Source organism: Sapajus apella, unplaced genomic scaffold (genome assembly GCF_009761245.1).
Source record: "Sapajus apella isolate SASKATOON/1434 unplaced genomic scaffold, GSC_monkey_1.0 scaffold39, whole genome shotgun sequence".
NCBI classification, from domain to species: Eukaryota; Metazoa; Chordata; class Mammalia; order Primates; family Cebidae; genus Sapajus; species Sapajus apella.
This window is the reverse complement of record NW_022436979.1, coordinates 6653857-6676316: the sequence shown is the minus strand read 5'-3', so window position 1 is coordinate 6676316 and position 22460 is coordinate 6653857. Positions and strand designations below refer to the sequence as shown.

Sequence of the window (22460 nt, the reverse complement as noted above, 5' to 3'; positions counted from 1 at the left end):
TGAAATCTACCCAAGTGGGATACTAAAATTTTGAAGGTCAATTAGTGCAATCAATAAGGTGCTGATAAAAGCTAATAGTTTATTCTAAGCATCAAGTGAGTTGATCCTCACTCTGTTGTTATCTTCCTTGCATTAATAAAGTGAAGCTTCTATGCTCACCAAGGAGAAAGAGCCTCTCTTCCTCCAGGTTAGTCAACCCTAGCCTGGGTCCATTTCTTTATGAGCGGAGGCTCGATCTTAGCCCCACCCACAGTGTCCACTGGGCACTGTCGTGCAGGCACAGTCTATCTGTATGAGACAGACCTGGAGTGAATTTGTTTGACCCAAGGTCTTGAACGTGTTTTGAAATAAGACTTGTTGTAAGGATTGGTAAATGTCAGTGATGTTTTGGCTTTGCGAAATTCATTTACCAGCTGCATTGCTGTGTCTTACGGAAGAAGTAATTGTATTTTCTGAAGGTTTTTTTCTCTATTTCAGTGTGACTATTCCTTAACCACTAGAGAATGCATCTTTTCTTAGTAGAATGGTAGATGAAAATCTCACTGGAATTGTGGGAATTCTTAGTTCTGCGTTCTTATTACTGTTTGCTGTGTAAACTTCGGAAAACTGCCTGAATCATCTCATTTGTAAAAATTATATATTTCATAGGCTCCAAGAAAGGATTAAATGGGCTAGGAAGATACGTACATTTTCTTGCAAAGTCCCTGACTCACAGCAGTAGACATTTAACAACTGTTAATTTTGTCTTCATCACCATGTGTGAAACAAAGAATAGCATGGAATGATGAGTCAGCAACCCCAGATTCTAGCAGTAGCTGTTAAATCTGTTAGTGGTGACATTGGATACGTCATTTAGGCTGTATAGCCCAAGTTTCCTCTTTTGGAAAAATGAGAAGTTGAATTGTCTCTAAGGCTTTTTCTAACTTGATGAATTTATGATTATTTGTACTTTTTTTTTTTTTTTTTTTTTTTTTTTTTAGTCTCGCTGTGTCTCCCAGGCTGTGGAATGATCTCAGCTCACTGCAACCTCCACCTTCTGGTTCAAGCCCTTCTCCTGCCTCAGCGTCCCAAGTAGCTGGGACTACAGGCACATGCCGCCATGCCCAGATAATTTTTTTTTTTTGTATTTTAGTAAAGATGAAAAGATGAGGTTTCACTGTGTTGCACAGGCTGGTCTCGAACTCCTGAGCTTAGGCAATCTGCCCGCCTTGGTCTCCCAAAGTGCTGGGATTACAGGTGTGAGCCACTGTGCCCAGCCTATTTGTACTTTTTTTCTGATTTTATTCTAAGCCTACATTTAGCAGAAAGTTGCATTTGTTACCCAAGAAGCACTGACTTTCACACAGTATTGGCATCAGCACTTTCTCACATTCTTATACAAGAAAGAGACTCAGCAAGTTCTTCACTGTGTCCCTTGGAAGAACAAAGGAAGGTACTATCAGCAAATCTATAGAAAGCATTCTACTTCTATGTGATGGTGATACAACTCTCTGTAGCAGAGAGGTAGATTTTTCCTCATTTTAGCGTGGGCTATGTCTCACACTTCTGGACTGCAGCACCATCTCACGAGGATCTCACATTTGTCCCGTGTCAGAGGATCTTTCATGCCTGAAGTGCCTACCTTGAGGTCCTTGGCAATGGGTCATGGCTATTGCTTTCCATGCCTAGGGACATTTGTAGGCTAGATATTGGCTCTGGATGAGGAATCACTGAATTCAAACTGATATGTCTGTGGATCTTAGTGGTTTGTGAGATAATCAGATGGATGATTACAGAGTTTTCCCACTGCTGTATCTATATTTTTATTTTAAACTTTTTGGAAACTGGTGGTATAAATAGATGGAAAATAGAAGATGTCAGCTCTCACTAATGACTCTATGCAAGAATTCCATCGATGGTGATTAAAACTCCTAGTTTTAGAAGTCTTTAGGGAATTGTGAAGATCTATCTGAAGAAGACTGGCAGTGCAGAGATAATTTCCCCGCAATCACAAAACAAAATAGAGGTGGATTCCGAAAAATACAATAAACTTGCAAAATAACTGAATAAACTGTTGAATTGATTCTTTGTATTTAGAGAAAGGAAGCATAATATCTAGGAACCTGCATAAATTCCCTAGAAATGAACTTGGTTTTTATAGTTGACAGAGTCGTGTCTTAGGGCCTGGGTACCTGATATGCTGGATGGACTATTTCATGCTGCCCTTGGAGACAAGTTGGAGAAACATTGGTAGTATTGCAGCAGTGAAGTGAATTTATATAACAGTTATATCAACAAGTGTGAACTTTTACAGGATTCTAGTAGACCTGGAAAACATGGTGATAGAAGTGAAAATATGTAACCTGGAAAAGAAAAATATTTTGTTGTTTTTCCCTCTTGGGCAGTATAGGCATGGCAACTGTACTCAAATATTTCTAATATCTCTGTCATTAATAAGGTATTTCTTGTATCTCAAGTAGGATAATTTGGGATTAGGAAGGCAGAATTTCCTTCATACAAGGGAAATGTTTCTGTCAATAAGCCTAATAGAAAGGACTCTCTTTTGAGGTAGGAAATTGACTTTACAGATGAGTTACTGCAGAGTCTGGATGCCTATCTTGTACATTGTCTAGTGATTGCTCACCGTGAAGGGACCTGGGACAAGATAATTTCTTCAGGCCCACTCTAAACTTTTAGAAAGAAAATGAACATCTTTCTCTTTGTCATCATGGCGGAAGGAGCATATTATGTTTTGTCATACAGAAAAGTCTTTCATTTCCAAGTGCCCTGAATTCAAGATGGACCAGGAATGAGAACACCTTCTAAAAGCCATGAATAATAAGAATTTCCTCAAAGCATTATATCATGATAAAAGCCACCAGAAAGAGGGAACATTTTGGTTTCTTCCTTAATAAGCAGCCAAACGTATTTCGTGTTTAATTTTATTTTCTTGTTTTTGAGACAGGCTCTCACTCTATCACCCAGCCTGGAATGCAGTGGCGTGATCGTGGCTCACTGCAGCTTCAACCTCTTTAGGCTTAGGCAATCCTCCCACCTCAGCCTCCCAATTAGCTGGGACTACAAGGGTGCACCACCATGCCCCACTAATTTTTTTTTTTTTTGTAAAGTCAAGGTTTTACCATAATGGCCAGGCTGGTCTCGAACTCCTGATCTCAGATGATCCACCCATCTCTGCCTCCCAAAGTGTTGGGATTATAAACATGAGCCACTGCGCCTGACCAAAATATTTCTTAAATGTATCCAATCCAATAGGAATTACGACCACTACATAATAATTTAAATCATGAATGTTGCATTTCTCTCATATTCTAGCAGCAGTTTGTTGAAAAACAGGATACTTTTGTAAATATCAGTAAATACTTTCTTAATGCTCAAAGAGTTATCTTTTTCTTTTCTAGTCAGATTGTTGAAGATCTTGATTCCTAGTTTAGAAAGTTGGTACATGTTGATCTCTTGGACTGTGTAGTCTATGAGAAGAAATACCACATCAGGACCACATATGCATTATAACTGAAATTGAATATTTGAAAAATGACACACTTACCCACTAGTATAATACTCTAAAATTTTCAATCGAATTCAGTCCAATTCATTACTAATTAAATACTGTTCATGCCACACTAATTTCACAGAATTTTCAAGTTGAAAAACACTGCTCTAATCAATAGTCACTGAAAATTCAAGTAATGGCAGAAAAAATGAGATAATTCAAATCTTGTCACTTAAGACATTTGATAAACTTGGTATGGAAAGATAACTTTTGCATCCTTATTGTATGAAAAGTCCTGGGGTTTGTGATATGTTTGCACATCCTTCTTTGGTTCCTTTCTTCCTAGCTTTTCAGTCTCCTCTCCCTGTCTTCCCACAGAAAACCATACACTTCAGCAGCAGGCTCTCGAAGCATGAAACACTATAAGAAAGATGGACAGATAGACTGCATTCTGTGCACCTTAAAGCTTTACAGCCAGAGAAGCATGTTTTAGCCTAAAGCTTGTCTGCTTATGAGCACATTCAGCGGACTGCCGTGATAATGAAATTGCTGATACACTGCGCAGAGCTGCTTGGGCAACCATTCTCTTATTATCAGGAAGGCGAACACACTTTGTAAGATCAAAGTGGACACCTCCTGGAAGTTACATTTATTACAAGAGGCTAAAGTGTCCACATTCCTAGAAATCAAAAAGACTTAAGGCAGAAAGATAGTAATATGCAATTGATGAATGCAATTTTTGGCAGTTCAGCAACCACCTAAGTTAGTGACAGAAACAAGAGGTAACCTAGTTCTGAAAGTTACTAATTCTGCCAGCTCTGTGGTTAAAAGCAAGGCTCTTGATATTGTAATAGCCATAGGCAGGCTCAGCCTGACAGAAATTTCGACTGTCAGTGCAGGCTCTGAGAATACTTTTATAATTGTCCCTATTGCTGATTCCGCTGATAGCGTTTTGATCCCACTATTTCAGGAAGCAGGACCTCTACTATCACAGTGCAATTAAAGTAAAGGTCATTATAGCCAGTCACTCTCACGGTATTTGGAAAGCCAGCCTGGGTGAATTTCTAGTCCTTAAAACATGACACTTTCGCATTGTAGCGGCCAAACTGTGGCTCTTCTGCTGTGGGCTGGCACCTACTAACAGTTCTACTGTGGTTAAGGCCCTTTTGTACTCCTCTCCACATGCACATCTAAAATGTTTTAAATTTTATTTCCTTTTTCATATCTAGTTTTTGAACTGACATATATGGTAGCAGTGAATTGATATGGGAAAGAAGTTAAAAAACTGTGAGTTCTTCTTTATAAGTTGTTGCAATCCAAACAGGCTGCTGAAAACTATTTTTATTTCCTCATGAGATAAACATTGAAACTAATTTGTCTTGTTAAAAAAAGTTGTATATATTTATGGTGGACAACATGATGTTTTGAAATATGTACACATTGTGGAATGGCTAAATCAAACTAATTAACGTAAGTGTCAACTCACACCCTTGTCCCTTGTCCTACCGTAAGCCCCTCCATTGAGATTTTCAAATGGCTGCCTTCAGACAAGTCTCAATAGCATCTCTCAGCTGAGCCCACTTCAAATGCTTATTAGAAACACTTTTACTCAGATTACTAGAAAGCTTTTCTAGTAGTTTTGAATATCCATGAAATTTTGGCCAAAGCATTTGAGGAAGTAACAAAGGTACCTTATTATTTCTTTTCAAAAACCCTCCAGTAAGTGGAGAGTCAAAAGAGGCCGAACTCCAGAAGCTCTGGGTGTTTCAGGAGAGCGCTTCATTTTACAAAAAAAAAAAAAAACTAATGTCTTCCGAAATTCCTTTGCTTCCTCAGAGTTCATTTTTCTATAGACTAGAAATATAGGAAACATTTTCCTGATAATTATGAAATGTCGATTGTAATTTAAACTGTGTCGGAGAAGTGGTTTTTGTACTCAGTAGCTTTTTACTGCAAATTTTTACAGCCCGTATTATTGATGAAAAGACAGCATTATTTTAATGCATTTTAAATGGACTCAGAGTGTGCAAAACCTTGATCACAGTCATTTTTCTTGTACTAACAAAAATATATGTAATAGTTTTAAAATTATAATAATTTTAATGACATCAAAGGGTACAGTATGAGGAATAGTTTTATAGCATCCCTTGGGTAATCTCTGGACTAACTAGTGGAAAAAGTTTACTATTCACTGTGACTGGTCTTGATAGTCTTTCACACTAAACTATACATATTTCTTCTTTTTTTCTAAATGCACACTTCTCATGCCCACACTGAAAAACGGGATGTTGTTTGGTAGAAATTAGTCATTAGATTATTGCTGTACGTTCTTCTCTGTGCAGTATGTACTTAAATTAGGGGCAGGATTATTAAAGGAAATTGACTCTGGAAATATCACTTTGATTGAATTCCCCATGTTTCAGTTGCGGGAACATCTGCTCAGGAGCACTCTTCCATTCTAAGTAGACAATTTCCAACAGGGTGTAGAAAGTAGGCTTAAACACTGGTTCATATTTTATATCAATTTCTAATAAAATAAAAATAAATTAGTTATTTTCAGTAACCCTTTAGGGAAAAGTCAAAAGAACAGAGAGAATGGAAAATAAGAAAGTGTCTAAGAAGGGACATGTATTTTCTGTTTATGCATTTTCCTGGTTCTTTCATCTGTACAGTTTCATGCCAAGCAAAGTTTAAGAAGGGGTGATCCAGGTATTCAGCACAGCTGGTAATTTTCTACAGCATGTAGGCCTGACCTTTCTCTGATGTTTTGCATATGGTTGCCACCTGTTTTATCCCATTTTGTTAGAGATCATTGTCTTCTTGAGCCAGCGTTTGACACTGCAATGAGTCACCTGCCCTCACTCCCTTGGCCCCTCCCTTGGCTGCTACTCACTCAAAAGGGTCGCTGGGATCTGCCCTCTGGAGCTCTGGAGGGATGGGGATTCTCTTGTAGTACATTTCCCAGTCGAAGGCTCCTCGCATGGCATCCCCAGCTTGTGCCTCATACCCAAAGTGATTGTGGTCAATGACATCGATCATGGGACACACGATGGTTTTGTGGTTTAGTGCAATTTGGTCTGAAAAATGAAAGCACAAAACAGGAAATGACATGCCTGCCTCGGTCATCTATCATTTTTCAGCAAAGAGAAGCCTGTAGTCACCTACTAATGCATAACGCTTGCGGCTTTGGCTCCCTGTCGTCCTAAGAGCACTTTTCAGGAATCTCTGAATTCTGGACTTAACAGGATGGGACAGTGATTAGGCCCAATTAGAGTTGTTGTATTTTCCTTTAAGAAACTTATGTCCCAGAGAGACTTGCAGAAGTCCATTTAGCTCTACCTCTGTCACATTTTTGCTCTGACCTGTCCCCAATCTGTCACGTTATCGTGCATCCAACATTCACAGAGTATAAACAGTACTTGTGTTCTTTCAAGCATACTGCTAGAGCCTGCTGAGAAAATACTGGGCTGCTTTCTGGAAGTTCCAAAATATAAATATTTAACTTCATGGTTTTTGTAGTATCTAATCTCACACCAATCTTGATGGCTGCTCCCCTCTAAATGGTGACAGATCATACATAGAATTCGTTGCTCTCAGGTTTGCCAGAGATTTTTACAAGTCTTATTTTGCCACTGTTCTTGGAGATGAACTCTGTTGATCAAAGCTATACATTTTCTTCCCTCTCATATTTACAAAAGTATGAGGTGATATAATACTACTGCAATCACTTCTGCTACTATTAAATTCTTGAGTTAACTACTAAGTGATTTATTCTTATGCAATTCTAATACTCTAAGCAACCCTGTAGGATAACTATTATTGTCATCCCCAATTTATGTGTGAGGAGGCTGAGATTAGAGAAATTAAATAACTTGTCAAGGGTTGTGCAGCTATTGAGAGCAATAACCAAGATGCAACCTCTGCTTAACAATCCAATTTCAAATCTGACCTTTTGAGTGTTCCGTTGTGCTTCTCATGATAGCAGACAGGTGATTTTTTTTTTTTCAGTTCCAGCACCTTCCTTTCCTATGTGGGTATGGTTATTGCAATGACATTAACAGCTAGCACAGGGCACTGACATTTGCATCCTTCAGTTTAGCTAGAATAGCTACCTGTGAGGTATCTTTCTTTCCAAGAATGTGCATTTAGCTAATATTCGTTGTAACAGACCAATGCTGTCTAATAGGCAGAGCTTCTTGTTATTTGGAAAACCTCTGCATGTGACAGTAAACAAATAACACGTGTCATTTAGAACAATTATGAGGTTTGGTTAATTCCATATCATATTTTGTTTCCCATGAGATTGTGAAGTAAATGTAATTTGTGTTGGGGATAAAGTTCTTACAGTAAGGAAACTGGCCGTTTGCTTCAGAAGTTTCTCTTAAGCGTGGGATGAAATGCCTAAGGTTTTACTGGCTGTGATAATAAATGGCTTTATTTTGATGACACTTATGAAACATGGTATGGAAACCACAGCATTCTATGGAAAAATTCTCTTCTAAGTCTATATGCCTTTTCATCGATTCATACAACTGTCCATCCATCCATCCATCCGGTCATTCTTTTGATATTTCAACAATTATTTATTGATTAGAAACGATGTGCCGGTCACTTTTTCTAGGTTCTGGCGACACCATGATGAATAACATCACAAAATTTCTGTCTTTAAGAATGCAGCAAAGACAATAAACATAATAAATAACTACACCGTACAGTGTTTTAAAAGGTGATACATGAGATGGGAAAAAAGTAAAACAGGGCAAGGGGAATGCAGGATACTGGAGTGGAAAGGGTTGCGATTTTAGAGCATGATCCTGGTAAGCCAAAGAGAGCTAGAGGTGGCCTTTGCCTTACTTTAGTTTAATTAGCAGATGAAGAGACTCCCCCCAGCACCATTTCTAGTTAATCTCCACCAAGGGATGGCTAAGCAACTGTTTTCCACCAGGGCAAGCCTTACAACGAGTTTTACTGAATGGTATTTCCATTCAGTAATATTTTACTGAATGGCATTTCCCCCAGAGATGTCTTTGACAGAGGAGACTATCATTGCTGGGTCCAGAATATTTTTTTCTCTCATCCCTGCAGGTATTTTAATATTAAGTTTTCAGTGACTTTCTTCAATCAAATTCAGAATCAGCTTGATTTACAAGTTCCTTGACCATCACGGAGTCCCAAGGTGACCCAAAGAGAATGTGTCTGTTAAATTAACTGTCAACTTTTCCTTCAGATTTCCTTTTCACCCTCATCCAGCTGTACTAGCTTAGGTTGAAAGCAGCATGACTAATTTTTCATCCACGGCTTGTGCCTACATTTCAATTTCCAGGGATCAAACAAACAGACTTAATGGGAAATTGAAATTCAGGTATAATCCCAAGGTGAAAAATGAGCCAAGAAACTGTGTGGCTCTGCCTGTTTTTTCATTTTGGATGATGTGTCAAGACACTGATAGAGGAAAATAAAAAAAGATAGTGATCCTGAGCTTGAATCATTTCTTATCCATCAGGACTATAGGAAATGAGATGCTTTAATGAGAAAATTTGGGTTGTGGGTTTCTCTTATTCTTTTTTCCTTTTTTTCTATCTTCTTTTTAGTTAGATTCATAGTGAACAGTTAGAGACTCAATAATTGTCATTTAGGGGTTTGCTTTGGTTCATAAATAAATTAGGCCTTTTCCTGACTTCCCTGAGTATTCAACACCATATAGGTCAAATTCTGTTTTAGGGAATCTCACTGTTGCTGATGAAGCTCTAAATTGCTATGTCCTTGGACAAGGTACTTTTAATTAAAGGCTCAGAGGAGTCTCTGACTGTAGGGGCGCCTAAACATCACGGTTTATTAGGATGGCCGGGTAGTCCTCTGTGCAGGGGTGTGTGGTTGGGCAATGTGGCAGGGGTGGTTGTTTCTTGTTTTAAATCCTATACAGTTTCAATTGATTTTCCACCCACATCTTTTAGTAATGGAGCTTTGCTGGTTCTTGCTGAAAACCTACACAGTAGTCAATAGCAAATTGTTCTTTCTGATACAGCTATTCTGAAGGCAGTTGCTAGTGACTTCAGTTCCAAGGCCAGGGATATTTTTACGACAAAAGTTGATTTAGCAAAGTCAGAAGGGAGAACACTATGTGTGCACCAAGAGACTTTTAGAAAGAGTGTTTTTTTTCAAGCTGACAATTTATTTCTTATCTACAAGTGGACTTTATATTTGACTTCATTTTAAAATAAAAATAATGAAGCCTGAACTGAACACACATATGTTTTCTAGCTTAAATTACTTTCAATTTTTTTGTGTTTCTAACAGTTCAAGTGTGTTATGACATAATCTTCTTTCCCTAGGCTTAGGCATATTGTGAGCATTTAAGACATAGCACCTGGACAGCAGCGCTGTGTTTGAAGGGGTTTATGCAAATACAGGGAACTGTATATTTAGGGATATAGGCTGGTGCCAGAAGTGAAAAGAATAACAGAAAAGAAATGGCATTATAAATCCTAGAAAATGTAAAGATGCTTACACTTTAACTGTATTCTGGGGGTGAATAATTTTCCTTCCTCTTTGCTTAACAATCCTGTAATACTTGTTCTGTGTGTGTGTGTGTGTGTGTGTGTGTGTGTGTGTGTATTTTAATTGTACTGTAGTTACAGAAAGACTATAAAAGAGTTTTGGGATACTTTTTTCTCTTAGTGTTCACCCAGTGAATTTGACTACAATAAAGGAGGATATCTAAGTTAAATGAAGCCTTTTTAAATCTGTAAGTTACATTGAAGTTGGCATTATCTAAAATGCCAAGTTTGTGTCATTACCTAGAATACTGTCTAGGACAGTTACTTGGAAAACTGTCCTCAGCCATGGTAAAATGTAGAATTCAAGGCTCTATTGGAAAACTTGTAGAAGGGACCTCTAGCGTTTGTTGATTGCAAACTAAATAGAGGCCAACTGCACACTGCCCCTGAGGCATCCCAGGATGGTGCCACAGCAGCCTGTACTCACTGAGGAGCGGGGGCAGCCAGTTCACATTGACCTCGCAGTGGGAGTCCAGGAACGTCAGGACTTCTCCTCTGGCCATAGATGCTCCCAAGAGTCGGGTCCGGATGAGTCCTTCTCTTTTCTTGGTGCGAACAATCCTCACTTTGGAAAATCGGGCCATGTATTCTTCCAACTTATCCTTCAAGTGTTCTAAGTAGGAAGTAGAGAACGCACAGGAAAAAAACGCAAAACATTAGTTGCAGCTGAATTATGCACGGTTGTTTGTGCATCGAGAGTATGTGACTGATGAATCCTGGGGTAACATTTTAAAAGTCTATGTTTCTCACCTTCTTATCTAGATGGGAGATACTAATAAGATTTTTAGATCTTACACTTCCCAAAATGCCTCATAAACTGCAAATAGTGCCCCTTTTTGAACACAGAAGTCACAGACACGCCACAGCTCTGTTATGCAGTTCCTGCTGGCTGACAGCCCCGGTGTGTAATCCTAGCCAGTACTCCAAAGATGGGCTTCTGCCATCTGGTTCCTGCTGGGTAAAGTCATATGAAAATCCTGGAAATGGGCTCTTTCCAACAAAAGGGCTCTTTACAGCAAGGCTTTGCTCATTATTTTGTGTATTGAAAATAATGCATGTAGGCTGGGCGTGGTGGCTCACACCTGTAATCCCAGCACTTTGGGAAGCCGAGGCGGGCGGATCAAGAGGTCAGGAGTTTAAGACCAGCCAGACCAACATGGGGAAACCCCATCTCTACTAAAAATACAGAAATTAGCTGGGCAGTGGTGGGAACCTGTAATCCCAGCTACTCAGGTGTCTGAGGCAGGAGAATTGCCTGAACCTGGGAGGTGGAGGTTGCAGTGAGCCAAGATTATGCCACTGCACTCCAGCCTGGGCAACAGAGTGAGACTTCATCTCAAAAATAAATAAATAAAAATAAAAAAAGAAAGAAAATAATACATGTAAAACAACAGGAAAGAAAAATATCTGTCATATCAACAAGAACCAAACAGATTTTTCCCCCCACAAGTTAATACCAAACTAGTAAGCAAGTTTAGCCTATGGCTTCTGATTTGAAATGGAAAGGTGACTGACTGCAGATGAAATACTAGACAGTCATTTGGAACTTACCTCTTAAAGATTTGGAAATACATTTTAGCTATTTAAATTTGGAAATGTGTCTTGCCTAACTAAAAGCAAATAGTGGAAACAAAGTCAAATCAGATAATTTATTCATAGAATAAAATATTTCCTATGGTCTGTGACAAAATGCATCAAATTCTCAGTTCTTACTATGTCAAATAAGAGCATTTGCTGCCTTTCTGTGGGTTATGTACTTATATATTTTGTACCCTCTGCTTTCACTCTGCCATATCTAAGACATTATGAGGGCTTTATTGGAATCTCTGACAGGTATAGCCTAATATTCATTGAAATGAAATCTTAGTATCATGTATGATCTGTATTTTTCATTTTTCAAACTTTCTCTGCATGTTTGTGATCAAAGGTAGTATTATCAAGTCTCTTCCCATGATCTGTAGCAATAGGGATTCATGTAGGATTTGTGATTCCTTCCTGCTATCCAATGTAACAGATGTCAGAATTACTCTGCATTGGAGTTTCTCTGTGCATAGAGGTTCATTCTCATTTCTTATTATTAGTGTAGTTTTATAAAATCTTAACTTCTCTTTTTACTGACTGTTCTATGTTTCACAAATGGGTCAATGAAAACAATATTTGTCTTTCTAATATTCACTGTAAGAGAACACAGATGGGGCTGGGGATGGTGGCTCATGCCTGTAATCCCAGCACTTTGAGAGGCTGAGGCAGGCAGATCACCTGAGGTCAGGAGTTCAAGACCAGCTTGACTAACATAGTAAATCCCAGTCTCTACCAAAAACACAAAAATTAGCTGGGCAGTGGTGGGAACCTGTAATCCCAGATACTCGGGAGGCTGAGGCAGGAAAACTGCTTGAACCTGGGAGGTGGAGGTTGCAGTGAGCCAAGATCGAACCACTATACTCCAACCTGGAAAATACAGTGAGACTGTGTCTCAAAAAAATAAATATACAGATGTGATTTTCCATGAGAGTATTTTAGCTCAAAATATGTTCCCCCTATTTTGTTCTTCATTTAAGTAACAGGGATATGAAGATGAGACTGGGAAAAGCAAACTCTTTTTCCATGGTTACAATCAGAGTAGGCTTGGGAGGGAGGTCTGCAGTGGTGATACAAATGGGCAGGTCATGCCAACGCTCGAAGCCTGAATAGCCTCACTTATAAAGGATTTGGGGGATTGTTTTTTCCTCCTAGAATGTGGTAGACAGTCAAACTTTGATTCAGGCTTGAGTGAGACTGGTCAGTGTTCAGTCAACAAACACTTATGTATTATCCCAATAATTGAAGACTAGTAAGTCACTTTTATGTATGAAGAAAAACAGCATTTTTATCTGAAGAAATGCCTTTGAATGCTGAGCTCGAATGACAAAAAATTTAGAATTTTCTTTTTCCTGGTGAGATTCTGATAATTCATCATTTTGTATCTCTTGCAAATTAAAGGAAAAAGGTTTGGGAAGCCACAGACTAACAAATAGGAGCATATAAGCAGTATTGTGCTAGCTCAACCAAGAGACAGGTTCTACTGTGTGCCTCTTTGCTCACACCCCTCTGCTCAGTTCTCCCCAACATGACGGACTCCCAGCTCCACTGTATGCAAGCTGCAAAGAAAGCTTCTAAGGGCTAAACAGAGTGCCTGTGTGTAAGCTTGCAGCTTTACTATCTTATCAGGGAATTAAAGAAGACACAAGTGACACCATTGCACAATCAAAGGCAATGACTAAGTGATGAGTGATCAATACAAGGATGCCGTTATGTGTCAGTGTCTTGAATGGGCCTTGTTCTGTCAGGATTTCCCACAGTAATAAATGTTTAGGACAACTTTATAATCTCATTACTGTAATTTACTTAAGCATTGAAATCTTTCCGTATCATCAAATTACAAAGAAGTGGCATTCTATATGTCTCTTTGTAAATCTGTTGTTTGGACCACAGAAGATATTGTCTCATGGAAATAGTGTTGCAACAGTAACTTGGGACTACACACAGATCACCAATACTTGTTAGGCCCACTAAAATATGTTTTTTCCCTTCACTATTCATTGTCAAATGTCACACTGTGAGTACATCTCAGCAGTCCAAGATGCATTTATATTTTTCCTCCATAACCCCCAAGCACTAAGAGGGCCTCTTTTGGGATTAATGAGTAATTTCCCATAGTTCCATTACAGAATAGTTGTTCTAGAATATTCTCACTTCCAAAGTCTTGAAAAGTGAGAGTCAAAGGGTTAAGGGACCTGAGAATGGCCGTGCCAACTTTGGATTTAGACTTCTGTATTCTTTGGTTTATAGGAAATTCTCTAGAACTCTGTGAGGACTGTCTCTACATGTTTTTATTTCTCTGTACACATTTTCTGACACTGAATATTTTTCTTATATTAAAGCCCATTTTAATTTGCTAAAAAGATTGTAAAGTGTGAATTCACTAAGTATAAGGGATTTGACCCCTCAGTAGTGTCCATTAGATGTTTAGATCAATTCTTCTAGTTTGAATTTTATGGTGATAATTTAGCTTGCTCTGCCTCAGATAATGATCTGGTTGGCTGCACTTTGAGGGGTCCTTTCTCTCTTTGTAGTTCCCTGCAATATCTAATTACCCATAACTCACAATGAAGGCAGGTATCATCAGTCTAATTAGCAAATTAAACTCTCATACAAGGGAGTTACTGAAGATGGTAGACATGGCTTTAAATTAAAAACATTTTGCCTTTCTTTGGTATGAACAGGCTGTAGATTCATTTACAAAATGTTATTAACATGGTTTTAAACATAATTTTCTATTATTTTAATTGAAGTATTGCATTTTTGAAGATTACCTTTGAACTCCTTTAATTTTAAATACTACCAAGGAAGTTTATGAGTTTTATGTATAAACCAGGGAGATCTGCTTAGTGACTTTCAGACATTTGCAAAACTGTTTATAATCTTTTTGGTCAGTGGTTCTAGGCAATCAGTGAATAATTACTGTTAAAATCCAATGAGATCCAGTAAATCCTGATGACCTGGAGAAATGAATATAACTTCAAAAATAGCAGTTTTTGCCAGGGCTTTTTGTGTCACTGTGAAGCAATGATGAGATAAAAAGTTGTATTCCAATGAAATTTTGACGTCATGTTACTGTGAATACCAAATTTAGCAGGTTTGTAGAATATATTTTCCTCTTTCTTTCGGAGATTTCACTTATGTGTCATACATTTTTATGAAGAATAACCATTCATTAGTGAATTTAGTGTTTAGGGAAACATCTAAACACCAAAAATGTTAACCTTCAACATTTTGCACAGTCAAGGGAGTCAAAGACTTGAGTCCTAGTCCTGTTGCTGACCGGCTGCGTGATTTTGGGTAAGTCCCTTCCTACCATATGACCTCAGTTTCCTAAGTTGTAAGATGAACGGTGTGTGACTGGCTCATTTCAATGATTCCTCCTAGTTTTCCGATTCTGTAATTTCTCTTGTGGTGTTTTACTTACTGAGTAGATCCACTACTCTCAAATTCTTAGTTTTTTCTTTTAAAAGCTTCCCAGTGGTTGGTATGTTGGTGGTGTGTGTGTGTGTTCTTTTGGCTATGTCTCACTTTTGAAAGAGACAAATCAAATTAAAGCTAACATGTACCACAGGGTTAGTCAGAAAACAAACTCCAGGGTGCTTTCTTTGGTCACTACGGCATCCATCTCATCTTATACAGTTCACTGTCTATGAGACTATCACTAATGTCAGAATAACGACTTTGAAGCACTGTAAGTTCATCAAAGATTTAAATCTGTTCAATAAGTTATGCTTATTATGTCAGAAAAATGCAGTCACAGTTTAGAAAGCTTTGAGGGATTGTTCCCAAGGGGGCTGACAAGGTAGTGACCACCAGTATTAGAGACCCTGGCCAGGGCATTGCTAAGTGGAAGACTCACTAAAGGCCATGCCAACAGCTGCCAGAGGCTCAGCATCTGGTATGGAGGCCTAACCACTTGTTGCTTAGTTCTTTCTCTTTCCTTTGAATTTCCTAATTTACATCTCAAGGGGAGAGCAAGAGGGGCCATGATACACTATTGATCTGGAGATATTGATTTCTTTGTTTAAGTACACACTTATGGTGATAAAATTTCTTTGATGTTTATACTTTGGTGCTGGCCAATTGACATAAGTTATTATGGGTGCTAGTTATTATGGTGATACTTAGCTATGAGTTCTGAAATGTAACAAATTCTAAATATACAGAAACAAACATATCTAAAACTTTGTTGGTTAATTCTTACATAACAAGAGTATGCTATTAAGTGCAGCTCTTACTGTGGATATTTTGAAGTTTTACCAGAGTGACAGGAATACTTTACAACTAGAGAATATAAGATATTCTTACATTTTTTAATCTACTTGGCATATGTCATGTATATATTTTGACTGCAAGTAGAAATGTTAAGGATAACTGTCTACTTAGCAGGCCTATAAAGACATTTCCTATATTCTTTACATAGGAGAAACATAAATATTTTAAGTCTCTAGTTAAATTCCAGAAAATTGTCAATCTCTTTGTGTCCTAGTAGAATACACCAAATCAGTCCCTTTTGATAGCATTTGTCTATAGGCATTTCACAATTATCTCTAGAGCACAAAAAAGTCTATCCTAGAAAGGAAGAGAATTATTGAAACCATATTAAATTGCTTCTAGTATGATTTCAGCTGATTCTATCTCTGGATGTCTTATTTCTGTTCTAATACACAAAGCATCATAAGTTATTTGGAAAATAGCTGTGGAAAAAATAAATAGACAAAATATATTTTTGCTAATATAAAAAGAAAAAAGATAGAATTAGAATGTTACCTTTTGCAACCCCTAATGAATGAATGGATCAAGCCAATTACAGGCTTTTAACATCACAAAAGGTGTGATAATAACTTATATACTTCCTGATAGGAAAACACATCACCACCTATGAAGAATTTTTGTCAAATTCATTGAATCTGGATTTATTCATTTCTTTAGATAAGTGGTCCCAAACCTTTTTGGCACCAGGGGCCAGTTACATGGTAGACAATTTTCCACGGAGGGTGGAGAGAAATGGTTACGAGAAGAAACTATTTTACCTTAGATCACCAGGCATTAGATTCTCATAAGAAGCACACAACCTAGATCTCTCACATGTGCAGTTCACAGTAGAATTTGGCTCCTACAAGAATCTAATGCCGCTGCTGATCTGATAGGAGGCAGAGCTCAGGTGGTAATGCTCACTCACCTGTTGTTCACCTCCTGCTGTGTCTGGGTTCCTAACAGGCCACACATGGGTACTGGTCTGCTGCCCCAGGGGTTGGGGAGCCCAGCTGTAGGTCTAACTGTTCCCTGACAAGTCTCAGGATTGGGCTGTTTATTCCTGCTGCCCAATAATGAGATGTAGATGAACTGGGAAAGAAGATAATTTATTCCTGTAACCGAGTATAATCTGTAACCGAGTACAGTCTGTAAACAGGTCTAGAAAATATTGCCAAGTCAACCCAAAATGACAGAGTTTTTCAGAGCTTATATACCATTTGAACTATATGTCTACTTGTAAGTGTGCATTCATCTAAAAACATAAGTGATTAACTTCTTATCCATAACTTCTAATCTGTAACTAAGGTCTGAATTTTGAAGGCCTCCCTCTGGAGCATCAGTAAATTTACTTAAACTAGATGGGTCCAGGTGGTGGGGATGATTACCCCCTCTTTTTTTTTTTGAGATGGAGTCTCACTCCATTGTGCAGTGGCATGATCTCAGCTCACTGCAGCCTCCACCTCCCAAGTTCAAGAGATTCCTCTGCCTCAGCCTCCCAAGTAGCTGGGACTACAACCACATACCACCATGCCTGGCTAATTTTTTAAGTTTATTTTTTGTATTTTTAGTAGAGATGTGGTTCCACCATGTTGACCAGGCTGGTCTCAAACTCGTGGCCTCAAGTGCCCCCTCACCTTGGTCTCCCAAAGTGTTGGGGTTACAGGTGAGAGCCACTGTACCCAGCCCCCTTACCTAGTCTCCTGCAAAATCATGGAAGCTTGGGGAGTTCCTTTAGACTCTCAATAAAACTTGTTTGTGGAGGTCTGGGTAGTTTCTTCAGACCCCCAGTAAAAACGTGTTTAATCCTAAACAGGACCTGTTAAAAATTCTTTTATTATCTTGTCATGCTTGAAGGCCCAAGAAAGACCCAGGCAAAAGTCTTGGTGGGCTTTTGTTACATTTCAGCCTTTGTATAAAAGCACTGGCTCTTTCAGTTTTAATATTTAACTTAACCACTCAGTTAATGCTGAAACTGTTGTTATGGAGGCCTGCCTGTTCAGCTGCTAGTGAGACCTGGCCTGCCACATAACTACAGATTTACAGGATATAAAGGGATTGGAGAATATATTAAATGACACAACAGGAATACAATTGGCAAAATCCAAACAATGGGAAATACCCCAGGACCAAGGGCTTGAAATTTTTCAATAAATAAATTATAGGGAAAAAATAAATATTTATTATTAAACAAATTTGTATTTATTCTTAAAATAAATTTTTATTATTAAAAATAAATCTTTATTAATAAATTATAAGAAAAAAAAGAAGTGGAAGGGAAATGCTGAAGACTAAGAAACATGGCAACTTAAAGGGCTATCTAAGATGGCCGAATAGGATCAGCTCTGGAGTGCAGTTCCCAGCAAAAACACAGAGGGCGAGTGATCACTGCATTTCCAAATGAATTTTTACTGCCCACGAACCAGGAGATTTCCAGGCAAAAAAGCACCATGAGTCTCCAGCACAGCTGTTTCAGCCGGTGCAGCAGGTCTCTGCACAAAAACTCACACAAATCCAGGCACCCTTTCAACTGTCAACTGGAACACCTGGGAGACAGAGTCACCCGTTCAACTGAAAAAGAAGGGGACTGAAACAGGGAGGCAGGTGATCTGGCTTGGCCCGTCCCATCCCCACAAAGACAAGCAATCTGAAACGCTCTGAATTGAGAGTTTCACAGCAAGCACAGCTGGACCCAGGATGGTCCAGCTCTGTGGAGGGAAGGGTGTCCGCCATTACTGAGGCAGTCCACCATTACCGAGGCAGACCACCATTACCAAGGCAGTTCTAACTATACCCCTATAAACAAAACTGCAAGGAAGTTCACACAGCAGCTGGGCAGAGCCCACAGCAGCTCAGCAATGCCTCTGTGGGCACATTGTGACTAGGCTACCTCCTTGCTGGGCAGGGCATCTCTAAAAAAAATCAGAAGTAAGACAGGAACTTATAAATAAAGCCCCACCTTCCAGGGACAGAGCACCGGGGAAAAAAAGGCAGTTATGAGTTTCACTGTAGTAGACTTAAACGTACCTGACCATCAGCTCTGAACAGAACAATGGAGCTCACAGCTTAGCATTTGAGCGCCTATAAGGGACAGACTGTCTCTTCAAGCAACTCCCCAACCCCTGTATATCCAGAGACACCTCATAAAGAAGAGCTCACGCTGGCATCTGGTGGGTATTCTTCCTGGATGAAGATAACAGAAGAAGAAACTGGCAGCAACCCTTACTGTTCTGCAGCCCCCACAGGTGATCCCCAGGCAAGCAGGGTCTGGAGTGGACCTCCAGCAGTCCAACGGCAGAGGGGCATGACTGTTAGAAGGAAAACTAAAAAACAGAAGGAAGTAACTTCATCATCAGCAAAAAGGATGTTCAGAGACCCCATCTGAAAGCCACCGACTACAAAGACCATAGGTAGATAAATCCACAAACATGGGAAGAAAGCAGCACAAAAGGATGAAAACACCGAAAACCAGAACGCCTCTCCTCCTCCTTCAAGGGATCACAACTACTCATGAGCAAGGGAACAAGGCTGGATGGAGAATGAGTCTGATGAATTAATAGAAACAGGCTTCAGAAGATGGGTAATAACAAACTTCTCTGAGGTAAAAGAACATGTTCTAACACAAGACCAATAAACTAAGAACCTTGATAAAAGGTTTGATGCAATGCTAACAAGAATAAACAGCTTAGAGAGAAATATAAATGAATTGATGGAGCCAAAAACACAACACGAGAACTTCACATAGCATACACAAGTTTCAATAGCCAAATTGACCAAGCAGAAGAAAGGATATCAGAGGTTGAAGATCAACTCAATGAAATAAAATGAGAAGGCAAGATTAGAGGAAAAAGAGTAAAAGAAAGGAACAAAGCCTTCAAGAAATATGGGACTATGTGAAAAGACCTAATCTACATTTGATAGGTGAATGTGACGGAGAGAATGAATCCAAGCTGGAAAAAACTCTTTAGGATACTATCCAGGAGAACTTCCCCAATTTAGCAAGGCAGGCCGATATTCAAGTCCAGGAAATACAGAGAACACCATAAAGATATTCCTCAAGAAGAGCAATCCCAAGGCACATAATAATCAAATTCACCAGGGTTGAAATGAAGGAGAAAATGCTAAGGGCAGCCAGATAGAAAGGTCGGGTTACCCACAAAGGGAAGCCCATCAGACTCACAGTGGATCTTTCAGCAGAAAGCCTACAAGCCAGAAGAGAGTGGAGGCAAATATTCAACGTCCTTAAATAAAAGAACTTTCAACTTAGAATTTCATATCCAGTCAAACTAAGCTTCATAAGTGAAGGAGAAATAAAATCCTTTAGGCACAAGTAATTGCTCAGAGATTTCATAACCACCAGGCCTGCTTTACAAGAGCTCCAGAGAGAAGCATTAAACATAGAAAGGAACAATCAGTACCAGCCACTACAAAAACATACCAAATCGTAAAGTGCATTGACTCAATGAAGAAACTGTATCAACTAACCGGCAAAACAACCAGCTAGCATCAAAATGGCAGGATCACATTCACACATAACAATATTAACCTTAAATGTAAATGGGCTCAATGCCCCATTCAAAAAACACAGACAGGCAAATTGGATAAAAACTCAAAACCCATTGGTGTGCTGTATTCAGGAAACCCATCTCAAATGCAAGGATACACATAGGCTCAAAATAAAGGGATGGAGGAAGATTTACCAAGCAAATGGAGAGCAAAAAAAAGCAGGAATTGAAATCAAGAAGAGCTAACAATCCTAAAGATATATGCACCAAATACAGGAGCACCCAGATACATAAAGCAAATTCTTAATGACCTACAAAGAGACTTGGACTCCCACATAATAATAATGGCACGCTTTAACACTCCACTGTCAATATTAGACAGATCAACAAGACAGAAAATTAACAAGGATATCCAGGACTTGAACTCACCAGGACCAAGCAAACCTAATACACATTTACAGAACTCTCCACCTCAAATCCACAGACTATACATTCTTCTCAGCACCACATCACACCTACTCTAAAATTGACCACATAATTGGAAGTAAATCACTCCTCAGCAAATGCAAAAGAATAGAAATCATAGCAGTCTCTCAGACAACAGTGCAATCATATTAGAACTTCGGATTCAGAAATTAACTCAGAACAGCACAACTTCATGGAAACTGAACAACTGGCTCCTGAATGTTGACTGGATAAACAATGAAATGAAGGCAGAAATAAATATGTTCTTCAAAACCAACGAGAACTAAGACAAAACATACCAGAATCTCTGGGACATATTTAAAGCAGTGTCTAGAGTGAAATTTATAGAAATAAATGCCCACATGAGTAGAAAGAAAAGATCTAAAATCGACACCCCATCATCAAAATTGAAAGAGCTAGATGAGCAAGATAAGAAAAACTCAAAAGCTAGCAGAAGACAAGAAATAACTAAGATCAGAGCAGAGCTAAAGGAGATAGACACACAAAAAACCCTTCAAAAAATCAATAAATCCAGGAGCTGGTGTTTTGAAAAGATCAACCAAATAGACACACCACTATCCAGATTAATAAAAAAGAAAAGGAAGAATAATCAAATAGATGCAATAAAAAATGATAAAGGGGATATCACCAAAGATTCCACAGAAATACAAATCACCATCAGAGATTACTATAAACAGTAACATGTTTATAGTAATAAACAAGTAAACCTGGAAGAAATGGATGAATTCCTGGACACTTGCACCTTCCTAAGCCTAAACCAGGGAGTAGTTGAAAACCTGAATAGACCAATAACAAGGGCTGAAGTTGAGGCAGCAATCATTAGCCTACCAACCAAAAAAAGCCCACATCCAGATGGGCTCATAGTTGAATTCTACCAGACATACAAAGAGGAGCTGGTACCACTCCTTCTGAAACTATTCCAAACAGTACAAAAAGAGGGAATCCTTCCCAAATCATTTTATGAGACCAACATCACCCTGATACCAAAACTCAGCAGAGACTCAACAAGAAAAGAAAACTTCAGGCCAATATCCATGATGAACATAGATGCAAAAATCTTCAATAAAATACTGGGAAACCAACTGCAATAGCACATCAAAAAGCTTATCCACCATGATCAAGTAGGCTTCATCCCCGGGATGCATGGCTGGTTCAACATATGCAAGTCTATAAACATAATTCACCACATAAACAGAACCAAAGACAAAAACCTCATGATTATCTCAATAGATGCAGAGGAGGCCTTCAACAAAATTCAACAGCCCTTTATGCTAAAAACTCTCAATAAATTAGGAATCTATGGGAAGTATCTCAAAAAAATAAAAGCTATTTATGGGCCGGGCACAGTGGCTCAAGCCTGTAATCCCAGCACTTTGGGAGGCCGAGGCGGGTGGATCACGAGGTCAAGAGATCAAGACCATCCTGGTCAACATGGTGAAACCCCGTCTCTACTAAAAACTACAAAAAATTAGCTGGGCATGGTGGCGCATGCCTGTAGTCCCAGCTACTCAGGAGGCTGAGGCAGGAGAATTGCCTGAACCCAGGAGGCGGAGGTTGCGGTGAGCCGAGATTGCGCCATTGCACTCC

The 22460-nt window shown here is 38.9% G+C and overlaps 1 protein-coding gene across 1 annotated transcript in view; it reads right to left on the bottom strand.

Annotated features, from left to right (window-relative positions):
• GALNTL6 (polypeptide N-acetylgalactosaminyltransferase like 6) overlaps positions 1-22460 on the bottom strand; it is a 1261291-nt gene that overhangs the window by 221232 nt on the left and 1017599 nt on the right. Inside the window, exons 6-7 of the mRNA XM_032298886.1 lie at positions 10475-10660; positions 6384-6567 (exon numbers count right to left, since the gene is read on the bottom strand). Of these exons, the coding sequence (XP_032154777.1) occupies positions 6384-6567; positions 10475-10660 (370 nt within the window). The remainder of the gene's footprint in view (positions 1-6383; positions 6568-10474; positions 10661-22460) is intronic.